The sequence below is a fragment of the Perna viridis genome, chromosome 6, assembly GCF_037379345.1.
Source record: "Perna viridis isolate PV_CMFRI_1.1 ecotype Kerala chromosome 6, ASM3737934v1, whole genome shotgun sequence".
Taxonomy (NCBI): domain Eukaryota; kingdom Metazoa; phylum Mollusca; class Bivalvia; order Mytilida; family Mytilidae; genus Perna; species Perna viridis.
In genome coordinates, this window is record NC_142450.1 from 43,895,674 (window position 1) to 43,913,322 (window position 17,649).

The 17,649-nt window shown below is 31.8% G+C and overlaps 2 protein-coding genes across 4 annotated transcripts in view; one reads left to right on the forward strand and one right to left on the reverse strand.

The window, feature by feature from the left end:
• The first annotated feature begins 2,487 nt into the window (after positions 1–2,487).
• On the forward strand, positions 2,488–12,371 carry LOC148615164 (inactive serine/threonine-protein kinase TEX14-like). The gene is made up of 7 exons (XM_088589809.1): positions 2,488–2,611; positions 5,373–5,497; positions 6,238–6,372; positions 6,562–6,614; positions 8,695–8,753; positions 9,275–9,400; positions 10,305–12,371. Exons 1-7 carry the CDS (start codon positions 2,561–2,563, stop codon positions 10,401–10,403), a joined length of 648 nt encoding a protein of 215 aa, XP_088445935.1. The 5' UTR covers positions 2,488–2,560; the 3' UTR covers positions 10,404–12,371.
• A 1,662-nt stretch (positions 12,372–14,033) lies between these two features.
• The window catches only part of LOC148615165 (uncharacterized), a 58,962-nt gene continuing 55,346 nt past the window's right edge, over positions 14,034–17,649 (reverse strand). For all 3 annotated transcript variants that reach the window (XM_088589812.1, XM_088589811.1, XM_088589810.1), the window contains one exon: positions 14,034–17,442. In XM_088589812.1, the coding sequence (XP_088445938.1) occupies positions 16,573–17,442 (870 nt within the window). In that variant the 3' untranslated portion in view covers positions 14,034–16,572. The remainder of the gene's footprint in view (positions 17,443–17,649) is intronic.

A 17,649-nucleotide genomic window follows, 5' to 3' on the forward strand; every position in this document is an offset into this window, starting at 1 on the left:
TATTATAAGGCCTTCAAAAGTCTTCAGGGATCAAATTTGTCAGACAAATCCTTGTAAGAGTTATTGCCCATGAATGGGGAAAAATGACTATGATAGATTAAAAGAAACTTTCAATTGCTGAAATAATCCTTATGATAAGTCCTACCAAAGTCGTCTTGAGTCGAAATTGTTGGACAACTCCTTGTTTACTTTATTGTCCTTGAAAGACAAACTTTAACCAAATGGGAGCATCTTGTTTAATGAAAAGTTCACCATAGATCAAGATCATACTGGTACTAATTATGGACTTTTTACAAGTACCATTTATAGCATGTTGACAGAGTAAAAAGTCCTAAATTGTTATAATACAGATGTAAAACTATTTTTAGTAACATATAGCTTGAATATACATAAATAGTAACATTGCTGGGATATAAACAGAACGTACGGTTTGCCTCTGTATTAAGCAAAAATACATAAAATATTTTGATACACATGACTGGTCGATCCAATAAAAAATCAAAATATAATATCACACAATTAAAGCAATTGGGTTCAGAAATTGATCTTAAACAGAGTTGACAAATTTAAACATGATTACGATGATGACAAACTTTGTTAAATACACCATCAACTATTCATGAACATTCTCTAACTTGCCTATTTTCGGTTCATTTTTGTACTCTGCTAGACTTCTTACAGTTAGGCTTCTGGAATAGGGTTAACTTGCTACAAAATTGAAGTCTATCCCAGACCTAACATTTTATGAGCAACTCCTCGGGTGTTTCTAGAAAAGCAGAGGATGCTTACCTTACTGGTGTACCTGGTCCATGCTCCTGCTGGAGTCTCATGTTCTTTGTTGTTGTATATGTCTATTTTCGTTGGTCCTGTCTTTGTCATTGTCATATGTTCTTTTGGATTACCGTTCGAATCTTGGTTCCCTAGAATTCCCCCAAGTCTATGAAGGGATCTTGGCGGTTCTAATTCTTTCATTACTTAGACGTCCTCTGAAAAAGTAAAATGAAAATATGTATGATTAAATATGTATGATTTTTGTGACCATGCCAGCCAATTGTTAGCTCAGTCTAGTGAGATAAATACTTTAGGCAGAGTTGGTTGTCTAACACATCTTAACCATTTCTGTAAGAACATCACACCTCTTCTTTTGAGGCCAATAACAGCATTTGTTCATTCAGATGAGGGTTACACAGAAAAGAGAATGTTTTGAACATAATTAGTTGGTCATTAATTAGGCCATCATTTTTTTATAGTTGTTTTTCAAAGTTGTTTAACAAATCCCGTTCTGCGGAATGTAGAAAAACTCAACCGCTGTTCATTTTATTTTAAAACCAACCTTGATTTGATCGGGAATACTGTATATTTCATTGGGAGGTTATCTCTTGGTTGAGCAGTTATCATTATGAGACCACACATTTTTTCTGTCATATAATTGTATCACCCTGTCGTCGTCATCGTCGGTGTCCGTTAACTTTCGTTTATTTACGATAAGTTGAGTAAAACTTGTATCGTTTTTGTAATTTTAACACATTTTTCCTAGGGACATGGTGGAGGGCCCTTTAGTTCTGGACGCGTTTTTGCCTCGCCCCTTTTAAAAATAATGGGTTGAAGGCGGGAACGGGTGTTATCATTAGAATTAATAGGAAATGTTTATTGTAGATAGGATTTTTTATGATTCAGATGTCAATGTATTCCTTTTAAAATTCTGTTCTAATTTTTTATAGGTTAGATTACCTTTAACCGTCTTGGAGGTAAAGTGTACAAAATTTGACCATGCCCAAAATTGTAAACTTTTCCGCTATTTATGATCTGATTTTTTAAAGAAAAATCCATTCAAATTTCTGATATCCCTTAAACGGTTTTTCGAGTTATAAGGGGCCAAAGTGGGTCCCACCCTAAAAACTGACCTTTTTTAATTTCTGGTCCAATTAGAAAAAAACGGATTCCTTAAAAAACCTTGTCTGAATTACCCAATCGGATTTCTGATAGCTCTTACGGTTTGATAGTTATAAGGGGCCAAAAGGGTCGCTCACACATCCAAAATATCGACTTCAATCGAATTTCAATTTATGATCTATTGCGTCGAACAATGTAATACCCAACAAACCCAAGGGTAGTCACAAAAAATTAGGGTCGGTCGGGTTATAGTCTTCACATTTTTCTTGAGGACCTGTGTTTGTCCGGACCCCTTTTGTAAACCTCTGAATTCACCACTCTAGTGTAACCTATTTGTGAAAGACAGTTGTTCATTGACTGATGACTTGAGAAAAATAAACAAGAATGAAACTGAGCAATTAAGTGACACTTGACAAAAGCTTAAAATGATGGGTAAGTTTGGTATCGTACATATAATGTTATAATAAATATGGTTTAAGGCTTGTTTAATTAGATATTGAAGAATTACAAAACAAAAAAAAATATTTCTTTATTTCTTTGTATATTTTAATGTATTGGATAGTTTTTAAAATTAATTGCCGAACTTTTATGTTGACTTTTTAACATTTTGAAGTATTCCCGCAAATTAAACTTGATCACATGAGAGTCACGTGACAAACATCTAGTAATGGCGGCCTCCATGAGTGTTGCCACTGCAGCAGCTAACGGCGATTTAATGGTAAGTACCCCTATCCTTGGACTTTGATAGTGAAATGTTTTATGTCTTACTATTATCTTGAGTTAATTTCGTAATTCCATATACTTCTTGGTAATAACATTCAGTTAGAACTCTTTGAAAATCAATCGTTGTCAATGTAAACTACATCGTTGACGTTGATGATCAACTTGCAATTAATGCAAACTTCTTGGTAAAGCAAAGATTGTAATATAAAGTATCTGGTTGGGCCAGTTGAGCATCTTTTAGGAAAAAAACAGTTTGGGGCAAAATATTATTACATTATATATGTGTAGAATGATCACATTTTTATTTCAAATGACTCCCACGATTAAGTAGTTGAACAGGGGAGGTAATTTTGGTTAGTGAGCAACATAATCCCTTTGCTTGTGTATTTTCTGATTTTGACATTAACTGAAATTTTACTAATTGTTGTCTCTTTGTGCCTTTATCAAATACATGTTTTTCATTACTCTTATTTATTGAAAAGTTTTCTAAAAGTCTTCGAAAAACTGAAGTTGTTTTCAAAGTATTTTCATTATCTAATCGTCAGAAGTTACTAGGTTTGTTACAGCATACAAAACATTATATTGAAATTTTGAGTGCATAAGATCAAGATGTAATTCATGTAAAAGTGATTTCTGTACTTCTTTTTTTAAGTAGGGACAATATAATACTAGCTAGTATTAAAATAAAGTCCTTGTTGGAAGGTAAACATTTCATTTACAAAGATATGATATACATGATATAAAAAATCTAGAATCTCATCCAACTTTTCTGAAAAAATTGAGTAGAGGACAAATTTCATTTTTTTTTTCCTGCAGTAACTGTGACTTGTAGAAAAAACTGGCTTTGTTGTTATCATCACCATTTGTGTGCTTGGTGATTGATTTTTACCAGCACAAATGTATTGAAAAGTTCGACCTGTATTCAAGTTATGTGTCTAAACTGCTACACCCATGCCATTTTTCAGCAATTTGGAACCATTTAAAAAAGAAATAACAGAAAAAACTATGATTTACATTCCAGAAATGACTGCTTAATGACTGTTATAACAAGACACAGAATATTTCTGGAAATTTGAGTGTTGGATTATTTTTCTAAACACACTTTGAAAATAATAATAAAAAAAAATTGTGTGGGCATGAAAAATCTTGGGGTTGGGGATGAGAATGTAGGTTTTTTTTATTATGGCATAATGTTACACAAAGGCCTGGCAATAATATAATTACTCAAAAAAGCTTTCACCAATTTCATGAAACTTTATTGAATTGCTTCAGTTGATTTGAGCTCCCTATCAAAGGTGTAGGGGCATTAAGATACGAATATTGCCTAAAAATATCAACTATGTTCAATGTCAAGCAAGTTTTCTGTCCTTTTAATGCAAAAATTATCAGAAGTCTTTATGTTTTCTCATCTGTGATGGATTCAAGTCTCCATATTCACAATTAAATCTTTCAACACTTAATGATTAATTTTCTGTTGTATTTTAGGCCAATGAGACCCTTTATTCCTCCTTCTCCTTTAATAATATGAGTTAGACTCAGCCTACAACCAAGCATCGCACTTATACATTTTTGTTAAGTTTGTAAAATCATAGAAAAAAGGAACGATAGCCGAAAGCGGCAAGACAGGATGGGTAAATAGTTTAGCATACCAGATCTAGCTACTGTAAATAATTCATTTTTATTTTTTTTTGTTTTTGAATTACATATTCCAATTTTAAACTACTAGTAATTTAAGGATACTTTCACTTTGAATTCACTTCGCTGACCCTTTTCTGCAGGCCTGTCTGATAGCTATTCCAATTTGACGGAATGTCTAGCATTAGCGTCACATGAAATGCTTGGTATGAGTTGGGCACAGCCTACATCAGAGCGTCCCTCTTATACACTTAGGGGCAATAGCTGAAAGGGGCGAGATGGGATAGGTAAATGGTTGTCCATTTAAAAAAAAATCTGCATACCAGATTTAGAATCTGTGAAAGAGTAATAAAGGAAACCAAGGTTATAGCGGTAATCAAAAGAATGTAATCCAGGGACAAAGACCCGACATGGAAAACAGACATACACAACAAAGAACATGAAGTAACTAAAATCATACATACAAAGTAACAAAAGCAAATGAGCAACTCAGACTCCACTTAAAACTTATAAATTTATAAATTTATCTTATTATTCTTGGTTTTTGAGTTGCATATTTTAATTTTAGGTCAATTTAAAGGTTACTTTCACTTTGAGTTCACTTCTCTGCAGCCTTGTCAGATACCTATTCCGGTTTGACTGAATGTCTATCATTAGCCACACTTGTGATGCTTTGTATTAAGTCCAATTTTATGTTTTCAAGTTATAGACCTTATTCATAAAAAGAGGCATTTTCCCATCTTTGCACAATAACTAAAAAATGCACAAGTAAGACATGTTACACACTATTAAATTAGCATTGCTTTCACAGGCATATGATAAAAACCTATGATAATTCATGTGTATTGGTCAGGTAATTTTATATGATTTAGAAACACAGAAGATTTAATTAGCATTGATTGTGTTTGTATTCTGGATTATTATTGTATCACCTCTTCTATTTTTCTTCTTTACTGACATCTTTTTTGTATCCAATCAATACATATCCTGAAAGGGTTCAATTTTAGGATGAAGTATTTACTCTAGTTAGTAAGTCTCAACATATTTTTTCCATATGATTTTAATCAAATTCTTTCATTGTAAGTAAATAATTCAAAGCATCATTTTGTTCTATATTTTAGTATGTCCGTCAGTGCATAGAAAATGGAGGGAAACTAAATGAATACTCAAAAGATGGCATGACTCCTCTGGCTGTTGCTGCATTTTGGGGTTATGCTGACATTGTAGAATATTTATTAGAAATTGGGTTTGTTTTTCAACTTAATTTAACATAAATTAATTTGAGATAAATACTATAATCTGATTGGTTGAAATAATTGTGTTATATCTTGATGGTTAAAAAAATATTGACACGCCATTATTCAGTTAAATTCAGAGCTACTTTTCTCATGTTTAAAGATAAAAATCTGTTTTATAATTTATTTATAAGAATTGGCCATGATAAAAATTTTGTCTTCGCGCAATAAACAATATGCACATGGAAAATTTAAGTTATTTTTCAATAGACATAATTTTTATTATTGCCAATCCTTAAATGTCCTGAAATGCATGAAATATCTGCTGTAATATATAAGATGTGAAACCATAGTCAATCAATCTGCTGGTACTTAATTTAGAAAATTATACATATACACGTACATAGAACTTTTAACAATTTTAGTAATATATGTTGTTGTATAGGTCTTAAACTTGGTATTTTCTTTTGAAAACAATGTAAAATGAAGTAATAATCATGTGATGCATGTTAAAGATAGTGTGTCCAAGTCCATGTATCTATTACATGTCTTTAAACAGATAACTTTATCTTGATTTACACAGTAAAACATTCAGTATAAGACTGCATGCAAAATTCCTACTTGCCTGCCAACTCTTTAGTCAGTTTTGCTCTAATGACCACTAGACATTTGTAAACATTCAACAAGATATATATACATGACTACACAAGGTTAGTGAAGATCTAGGTACCAAAGTATCTTCTTTTTCCAGTGCCAATATAAATATGTGCAATAAAGGAACTCAATGGACTCCATTACACTGTGCTGCCTTCCAAGGTCATGGAAAAGTCATTATGAAACTAATGGACCATAACCCAGACTTAACATTAAAAGATAGCCAGGGGAGGTAAGATTTATAACTTGTCACATTTATTGAGAGTTGGTTGTTTTAGAAAACTTTGGAAAGAAGATGCTGAAAAATTAAACTAGTTCTTTGTTTCTATGAATAGTAGAGTTTATTGATTTACAAAATCCAAGAAGACATCAGCAAGTCTAGAGTAAAAATCTTATGTACACTTGTATTTTCATTTAACAGGACATCCATTGATTTTGCCTCTGCACTAGATTCTATTTGGCCATTCTTTGCAGGTATGTATCTTAATTCTGTGTTGTTAGTAACATAAGTTTCAGTAGAGATAAAAAAAGAGTAAATTTGTTTAAGCAAAAAAATCCACATTTATTTTAATTAATATTATTATTTTAATCCTCTTATAAAAGGCACTGTTCTATATGCTTTATAACTATTGTATTTATAAAAATAAAATCATTCAAAATACTTTTTATTCCAGTGATTGATAAGACAGATTCAATTGTAAAAGTTTAAAATGCTTTTGTTGAAAAATTAGTATAATTGAAAAACTAATTACTTGATAAGTAGATGAATAGTACAAGTGCATTTGAGAAAAAGTTATTGAAAAATTCAGAAATTATTGTGCCACTCGTTTTGTCTTTTTGGGCAAATCAGTGGTTTTAAATTTTTGCAACTTTAATACAAAAATCTGCTCATTTGAAATGATCTTTACCATAAAGGTTCGTCGAGTCTAACATGATAGAACCACTGCCAGTTGAACTCTGTTCACTTGGGGCAAGTGTAGACACAATATTAGTGTTTGAAACAACTTAAATATAGGTACTTACTGTATGAACTGACCACACCTGGTATGGTGACAATATTGCACAATATTTTAAAATTCAATTCAAGTAAGAAGTTCTGTTTTCTTGGTGCTTTTATGGATCACTTTGTAATGTGTTTTCTCAAGAAACAGCTTATGCTAGAGTAAATTTGCTACAAAAAAGTCTCATTTGTAAAGAGGAACAATTTACCCCAAAAAAAGTCTATTCAAATCAGATGAAAAACTATGGCCTTTCAAAAAAGTGACATTTTTAGCCTTTTGACCTCTTGTTACTCAAAAACGTTGAGAGATATTCCAATACAGGTAGGGATTTCTATGGGGAATCCAATGAAAAATACAAAACCGACCCAAAATAAAAATGCTGATTTTAGGGGTGTGGCTCCTTTGTCCCCTATGGACTGAAAATGCTAAATGTATTAAAATCTTTTAAATTTTCTTAATACGAAATTTTATATGAAACAAATAATAAAAAGAGAATTGTCAAAATTGAATGAGAAATAAACCTTCTTCAGTATAAAAAAACCCTATTTTACCATTTTTGGTCCTCATTTTTAATAAGTAAGCTTTCTCTATTAGCAAGTAATAATATATCAAAATTTCAAGACATTTGGGTCACTATAACTATTGCATGGAAATGGAAAAATTACCGTATAATGGCTGGACTGATGACACTTAACATAATACGACCACAATTTTTTGTGGTTATATAAAATGTAAGTATACAGACTTCAAAAACAAAAAATCTAATGTTCAGTCTTCAAGTTAAAATTCATTGTCATTTTTCACAAAAAAAGAAAAAAAACCAAAAAATGGGCCATGGCAATTGTTACTGAAGCAATAATTTCTGTATTCACAATATCATATTTGTAAGTTTTTATCCCTTGCCAAAGAAGCCATGGCAGGATATAGTAATGCTACTGCCTTCCATCTTTCTGTCTATAGCACCCTTATAAACACTATAAAAACCAACAAGCATCAAAGAATATAGTACTCCTTACAGTTTTCCAAATCCTATAAAAGTAATAAAGGTCAAGACACAAAATGTGTACATAGGAGGGGGGATTTCTGGATGTGCTGCCTGTGTTCTGTTGGTGCACCTTGTCCATGCTCCAAGTTTTTAGTGGAGTCTGTGTTGCTCAATTATTTTTGTTTAAGTTATTTCATGTTTTTTTATGTGTGTCTTTTTATACCGCTGTAAACAAAGTTTCATACAATGTGTAGTCTTTATCCTTGTATTACATTCTTGTGTTTGGTTCCCTTGATTACTCTTTCTATTGTTGATGAAATTGATGTACTGCTCCTAGATGCGAAATTTATGATTGGCTCTATGAATATGGTTATTTTTTGCTTTCTATATTTCTCATCTTCAGAATGGAAATTATATGAAAAAATAACTTTACTTAAATCTGGTGAGTTCTTATTTTCATGATTTCCCAAAACTCACGAAAATTTTCTGCTATATAGAATTCAGATTTAGTGTAATAAAGCCATATAGTTTAAAGGTCATGTTTATATTGTTTCAATATTATTTTAAGCTGCTGGATGTAGAAGGACAGTGAAATCGGAATTGATACAGATGGACATTGTTAAAAAGGTATAAGTTAATTTATCATTTGATTTAGTTATACTCCACTCTTGCAAAGTATGCCTTGAGCGCAGGTTGTAGGTTTTTTATGAGAGAGAAATGTATGAAGTGGTAGAATGCTTTCCTGGAGTGCAGGTGCTTGTTGGTTTTATTTAGAGAGAAGTGTATAAAATGGTAGAATGCTGGCCTACAGTGCTGGTGGTTGTTTGTTACTTCTGTTAGCCAATACAGCTTGAAAACCCATCTTACCCAATAAGTCTTAATACAAAGCAAAGGATTATCAGATGCTTTTGTTTTAAAATTGAATAATTACCTGTTGTCATTGAGGAGCTAGAATCAATCAATAATAATAATAATTATGGTGACATAAGATTTTAAGAATCCTTTCCAAGTCATTGATAAAATACTTGGTAAATATGGTGTATTCAGTACTAGCATTTTTTCATTAAATAAATTTTTAGTTTACATTTTACATGTACACAGTTCTTTTTATTTTATTTTAAGTACACTTTTGTATTATTATTTAATAGGTCAGCCAAGATGATCCCTCTTTAGCTGTGATACCTAGATCAGACTTGGCTCACTTTTCTCGGCCAGGTTCAGCATATGTTATGAGATCTCAACCAATGAGTGGATCATACTCTGATAGACACATGGTAAGTATACCTTCATCTTAGCATGCCCACCAATGGGTGTATAATACTCTTGATAGACACATGGGAAGTATACCTCCATCTTAGATAGCATGCCCACCAATAGGTGTATTATACTCTGATAGACACTTGGTAAGTATACGTCCATTTTAGATAGCAGGCCCACCAATAGGTGTATTATACTCTGATAGACTTGGAAAGTATATCTCCATCTTAGATAGCATGCCCACGAATGGGTGTATTATAATCCAACAGACACATGGAAAATATACCTCCATCTTAGATAGCATGCCCACCAATGGGTGTATTATACTCTGGTAGACACTTGGTAAGTATACCTCCATTTTAGATAGCATGCCCACCAATGGGTGCATTATACTCCAATAGACACATGGAAAGTATACCTCCATCTTAGATACATGTAGCATACCAACCAATGAGTGGATCATACTCCAATGGAACATGGTAAGTATACCTCAATTATAGATAGCATACCAACCAGTGAATTGACCATACTCTAATAAACACATAGTATGTTGACCTTTGTCTTACTAAACATGCCAGCAAATAAGTGGATTATCCTCAATGACAATAAACTAATTGTTTATTATATGTCCAGACACTAAAAATGATCTCATTGGTCAGTCATTTGTACTCTGTGTACTATGTTGAAGACATGGTGATGGTAAGATAAAACTAGTTCAATTCTCAAATTAAAATAGAAGTAGAAGAATCTTCAACACATTTAGAATGCATTAACACATTTTTTTATTCCTGTTTTTTAAATAAATTACTTTTTTTGTTTTAATTAAAGAGTGTTATCCAAACAAGTTTTAAATCTTTTACTCACTCAGTTTTTGAAAAACCCTACAGAGTTCTTTTTTTAATCAGTTTGATTTGGTTACAGATGGAAGCAGCTCAGACAGGGGATGTATTAGCTGGAACCCCTGATGGAGATTATTCCAGTCGACAAGGACAGCCATCTCTATCTATGTGGAGGAGTTGATGAATTGCTATAGTAACCATCTTCAAGTCTTTCAACAATCAGGCAGCTTTGCCAACTTTAGAAATATTCCTGATTGATAGTTTAGAAAGTTACATTGGTTGCATAATAACATCTAATGTTTGGTAAAAGGCAGTGTTAAAATTTCATTGTCATTTCTATATATATGATTATCATTGTGATCACGAGTCAAAATGACTCATTCATTCTACAGTTTGTAAAGCACTTGTAATATTTTAGATGCATGTTCCTCTTTACTGAAAATTTAAGGTTGTACTATCAGCATAATTTGTTTTACATTTGAATATCACTATTATTATTCCCTTTCAACTGACTTTGCTGTAGGGGACTTAAGGTTTGCACTCCCTCCGTCTGGCAAATAGTTTTTTTTAATAATGCTTTCAAATATGCATTTGATATTTGGTACATGGCTTAAAGGTGCATTAGCTGTCATTTTTGTAAATTTTTGTTTCTGTTGAAATATGCCTTAACTTTGAACTATTTCTACAAAATTTTTCTTTTCCTGTATAATTTCATTTGATATCCACAAATAAAATGTGTTAAATACATGAAGTAGGTGCCTATATATTTCTTGTCTTGCAATACAAAAAATCGACCTAGATAAATTTGTCTGCATGTGACAGCTGGTGACCTTAATCCACACATGTGCTGTAAGGGTTGCTTTTTTAAAAACAAAGCTGATTGCAAAGCGAAAGTGGTCAACCAATGGCAAGTAAGGCCGTCGGACTCAAGCCGTAAAAGAAAAAAGTTCGAATATTAAGCAAGGATTCTTTTGAAATTTATGTATTGTGATATATTGTGGCACAAATATGGTCAGTAACTGTCATTATTTATTTGAAAACTAATCAAGAAATAGATGAAATTAAATGTAAACAAGACACACGCTTACCTGTGTATCCGTTATTGTTGTTTTTTTTATCAAGATTAAAGTATTTTTAACCCAGTTCAATGTCTTGTCTGCAATCGGAAGTAGTGGCGAAAAGTAATTGGATCTGAGCTATCGATCTTCTTTGATTAAAAAACGTTGTTTTCACAATACTCTGTGGGTATTTTCAACATTTATTGCTTCAATTGCATAACTACAAACTTATTTCATTTTATCAGCAAAATTCAGTAGAAACAAAACTGAACAAATTTGGCAGCTAATGCAGCTTTAACCATAACAAGTTGCAGATCCAAGTTCAAATTTTGTGATGGTTTGTTAATTTTTTGCTGAATTGTGGCCCTTTGACTTAGAAAAATAATGCAAATTCTTAGATTTTTGCATTGTTTGCCATGCTTGCAGATGTTCATTTGATATTGAGTGAATTACTTTACCATGAAAAGTTAATAAACTTACTGTAACAAGTTACAGATCAAGTTCAAACCCTGTTTGGATTCATTACCGCTAATTTTTGTGCTGAGTCGAGGCCCTTTGACTTAGACAAGTAATTTTGCTCACATTTCATTTACAAAATACAATTAGTCTGCATTCTATTACCATCAGCATATTTTTCTGCTTGTATAGGTCATTGTATTGCTGTATCTGAGAGAGAGAGAGATTGTTTGGGTCAAATCTTTTCCTGATGTTTTTTCATCCCACATCTTCAAGTAATAGAAAATATTTGTAAGGAAATTTTCTAGGGAAATATGTTTAGCTAAATACCTATATAATATTAATGCAAGTGATAATCTAAATGTTTCAGCCAGTTTGTAATAATTTCAGATATTTTTTTCACTCTGTAGGGTTCCTATTAATTTCATTTCATTAGGTTATTGACACATTGTACTGTAAACATATTAAGTTGAACTAGTAGATCTCACTATTTTACAATCATTGAACCGGAGTATTGTGAATGTTGTGTCATGAGTTGTATGTAGTGTTTTGTTTTGTGTTGAATATATTTATGTTTCCCTTATTTAAGGTTATGACATTCTTTTAATAAAATTATCTTTTATAGTAATGCTGAATATGTCTATATTTTTTCAATATACATTTAACAAGGCTACTCTTGATGTCTTTTGAGCTGATATCTGATGTTGGATCTATTTCAACTTAGTACAGAACATTCCTTTGACTTGTATGTGTCCAACAAACAGGTTGACTTCTATGTATCCAGAAACATCAGTAAGTTTACTCCAAGTTGATTTTTCAACAAAAGGGTTTAGTTTTTTTTATACCCATCCTATATATAGTCTATAATATATGAGGACTTCAAAATAAAATTTACCTTTCCCTTTTACCACATGAAGTAGCAAGGTATTGTGATATCCTCTAAAAATATTTTAGTCAATTCCATTCAAGGAATCTTTTTTCAACTTTGTACAGCTTTGAGTATAATAAACTACAATCAGTTGGAATTTCAATTAAATTGGATTATTTTCACAAAAGTTCAGGCCATTTTACCGCTGAAATTAAAAAAAAAAATTGGGAGTTATGTTGCTTGAAATAAGGTTACATTTCATTTTCATTTATTTTTCCCCAAGGAATTAGAAATACAACACAACATTGCAGGTACTATTTGGTGTTTTATTTATACCCACACTCAGAAGGTAAGGGCTACACTGTTTTACACTTGTCTGTGTAGAAATACAACAACATTGCAGGTACCATTTGGTGTTTTATTTACACCCGCACACAGAAGGTGAGGGCTACACTGTTTTACACTTGTCTGTGTAGAAATACAACACAACATTGCAGGTACCATTTGTTTTATTTATACCCGCACTGTAGAAATACAACACAACATTGCAGGTACAATTTGGTGTTTTATTTATACCCACACTCAGAAGGTGAGGGCTACACGGTTTTACACTTGTCTGTGTATCTCTAACGTTTTTTTCCGTCACAGTTTTCCCAGCAACTACTCTTCACTGGTGAGCCATTGGTCAACGATTTCGTTTTTTTTTCTATTAATACCGGCTAGCTCAGTGCAATTTCTCTGTGACTGAATTATTTTTTTTATAATTCATGTAAATGCAGTGGACTATATAAAAATACGTTTAACTAGAATGCAAAAAAAAAAAAAGACTAAATTGACTTAATACTCTTTCAGTGAGTTTTTGTCTTCCTTTCTCAACCAACAAAACACCAAGATATACCTGAAAATCTTTCAGCAAAACTTGGGTCTCTTGGTAGATGAGACACTAGAGTTTAAAGACAGTTCTAAGCAGTCTGAAAAAACACTAAGGAAAATGGATGTATTATCAGATTTCTTCAAAAAGTATATCTAAATGGAAGTATTATCTGAACAAACTTTGTGAGTTCTAAAAATGCCATCATTTATCTCTTGAGATTATGAAATAAAATGAGGCCTTTTCCTTAATTTCTTATGACAGGAATATTAAATAAGTCCAAATTCCCACAACCTTTGTGTGTAACAACATATTTTTCTGATGTCCCAATGGAATTCAAATCAATCATCAGCCAAGAACAAAACAAGTCTCTACAAACAATACTTTTTCCCACATTAATCAGGAGATGTGAAAATTATGCAGATGTTCCAAACGATAAAACAAATTCAGAACTGGATCAGGTATAATTCTGTACCTCACAAGTCCATCAAACCTTGACACATATTTATAATTCAAAACTTTGCTACAGGCAAGACTTTTCTCATATAAATGTTAAGCATTTTATGATATATTTTTATTTCATTATTACTGCTAGTATCGTTAACATTTCTGTTGCATGTACAAAGTTCACAACCAGATGAATGAGTTTTCACAACCAAAATACAAGGAAAATAATATATGATATGTGAAATAATCACAAAAGACTTGCAAAAAAGCTCGACATAAAATAATGACTAAAAATGTTAACAAATTAATATCGTGATTCTGATTCCCTGACAGATTTATTGTTGAACAACCACAAGAAATAAAGATTAAAGAAAAGGAAGTCAGTAAATAGAAGTATAAACAAATAGTTCATCGATACCTACATAAATGGTTTCCTCATTGATGACTTCTGGAATTTTTATATATTACACAATACATAGTTTAAACTCAGGGTAAGTAACAATAAATATTAACAACCAAAATGATAGAATGAGGCCTGTAACAGTAAGATATAAAAAAATTCCACTCAATATTATATCATTTGAATTTCAGTTTCCAGACTATTAAAATACTCTATGTATGGGCTTTCCTTTTATAGATATATATTTTGAAATTACATTCTCTTAATATTAAATCCGATACTTTTTATCAATAATTCTAGAAATTATACCTCCAAATAAACAAAATACATGCTTTAGTTGTTAAGATATGAATAGTAATATAAATTTGAAAGTAAAATCCAAATGAAAAAAATGTCATTTTGCCCAAAATGTTACATTTAAACTGTACCAACATATGTAAAAAATGTCATCCTACCAACGATAGTGTTTTTTATCAGCTAACCTGAAACCATAATTTGTATTGTATACCTGCCCCAAAACACAACCTGAACTAAGCATGGATCCAGTAATGGGTGTGTCTGGTGTACGCAATGGGAAATTAATTTTTTTTTAATGGAATCTTGATTTTTCACAAATTCTACTACCCCCCCCCCCAACTTCCAAAAATAAAAAAAATAAAAATACAAAAAATAATCACTTAATTCTATTTACACCCCTAACCTGAAATTCTGGATCTGCTTTATAAACCTAACATACTGACACATTTATCACATTATGCTTTTGAATCACAATTTAGATCAAAATCTAGTTGATTCACAACATCTATTTTGGACAATAAAAAATAAAATTTGTAAAACTATCTTTAAACAATGGAAATAAATCATTAGAAATTGTGTAAACTATTCTTTCTACTGAAACCAACAAAAAAAAAAAAATACAAAAGACTACATAATTGTACTTAAAAAAAAATAAAAACCAATTTTAGATCTGGGAGAAAGTCTTAATTTCACAACTTGTTAACAAGAGATATGCTTAGGATCAATACTACAAATGCACATAGAATAAAATGAAGAAAAAAAAACTTAAGTACTTAGAGCTAAAAAAAAAAAAAAAACTACAATCAGCACTGTTTAAACAATCTACATAATACCTTAGCTAGCATGATTAAAGAATAATTGTTGTTACACAACTAATGGCTGGTATAAAGGTACTTACTCTTTATGATACATGTTCAATTCAATAAAGAACATTTCTTCTACAAGTACTGTCGACTGATTTGCATTTTTGATATCCTAGTATGAACATGAATGTTTATAAATCTAACAAATACTATTGTTGTCCAGTTAAGAAAATGCATGAAAGCAGTCATGATGAAGCCTTATGTGTGTAGTTAGTACATTATAGAATGTTGATCATGGAATTTGTTTCTATGGAGAATATTATAAACAATATATTTAAAATTTCTCTTATTTACATATTTACACTATAAGGAATTTTATGTACATTTTTATAAAACAACACTTTAAAAAAATAACAATTGTAATTTAAACAAATTTCATGATAGCCTAATCAATACCAATCTATATGCTCATGCAAATTTTCCTTCTTGGCAAAATATTAATGAAATTGAAAGGCACATTTAAATGCATGTTGCAAAATAAAGTGACCAACTTGGACTGCCCTTCATACACTATTCAGCAATTCCTTCACAATGTTTACTTCCATATGTACAAGATATTCAGAAGAGCACTAACAGCGAAGGGGTTTCCCCTAATTATGGTAAGTTGTAAAACTTCCTCACAATGTATACCATATGTTACAATTTCTTCCATAATCATTACTTCTTAGGCTACTTGATGCAAAACTCTTACTAGCAATAAATAAAAAGCTATATTTAGAAAAATGTAAATATGAACAATCCAATGATAAAACAATATAAAATGCCTGTTTAAAACAACAAAAACTTCTGCAACACCACTCTTTGACCTTGAAAACCACAGAAGTTGAACTACATTACTATCTGTGTGGAAAACTTTGTACAACATATAACTTTATGGCCCATTATTCAGATGACCTTTGACCTACTTTTACATGGGTAATTAACTCTTATTCCACATGAAGTGATGCCTACGACACAAGAAAATATTTGAATATGTAAAGGTGTCATTTTGAGAATGTAATAACCAACATTGTGCTAACAATAAATTATTTTATAGTCCCCTTTATGATCTTATTAAACATTTAATTCAAGTATTATCTATAGAATTTGTTCACTGTCCATTATGAAGCTGAGATTCAATATGTCTCAAAGTCCGTGAAGCCTTAGGTTTTTCCTTGGGAGTATTCTCCCCTGCTTCACTTGCAAAATATTTCATTTTGTCTCTAAATGACATTCTTTCTGGCCCAGACTTCTTGGGTACATTAGCTTCTCTTTGAGCAGCAATCCTATTTCTAGGATCTCTATATATTTCCTGTGCACCAATAACTCCAGGGGTATTTTCAGATGTTCTATATTTAGCATCCACATGGTTCTGTTGAGGAGTGTTGTTAAATACAGAATCATTCTGTACAGGTGAATGTTGTTCAAAATTTGGGTTGTTATTGTCTGATGATACTGACGATGTACGATACGATGACTGAGAACCATGAGGGGTATATAGATGAGTGTCAGGTTGGGTGTTGAATGAAACTGATTTTTTAGGATTCCCTCCTGGTGAAGCACTACTCATTTGTTCGGGGTTTGAACGAGACTGAGTCATACCACGATAACTGTTTGCACTGTTATTACTGTTGTTGTGAATGTCATTATTTCTGTAACCATTACTTGGCTGACCCATGAATGAATGATTAGCCATTTCATATGACGAATTCCCTCTCTGAGGAGGTGGTGGTGCCCCTTTATCAAAATGTGACTGAGGTGGCAAGTTTGCGTAAGGTTGAAACTGAGTCTGATTTGACATATGGTCAAGTCTTTTTCGTTCTTCAAGTACTCTTATTTCCCTTTGTTCTTGACGTTCCTTTTCTCTTTGTCGTTCTAGTTCTTCACGACGATATTCCTCCTCTCGCCTTCGTGCTTCAGCTCTTAGCGCAGCCTCCTCAGCATCCCTCTGAGCCTGCATTCTCTGTAACTGTTCTCTTTCCTTAAATAAACAAATAAAAACAGATATAGCATACCATGTATTGGTCAGTGCTGGGTCTTGATGCTTTAGTGTCCAATAAAAGAGATATGTTTGGTAGAGTATTAATGTTATGCTAGTTATCCTATGCTTTCATACTGACAGAAATGAAAGTAGCAACAGCATTACAACTGAATAAGTCCTGTTTGTACCTGAATTTGTATAAAGATG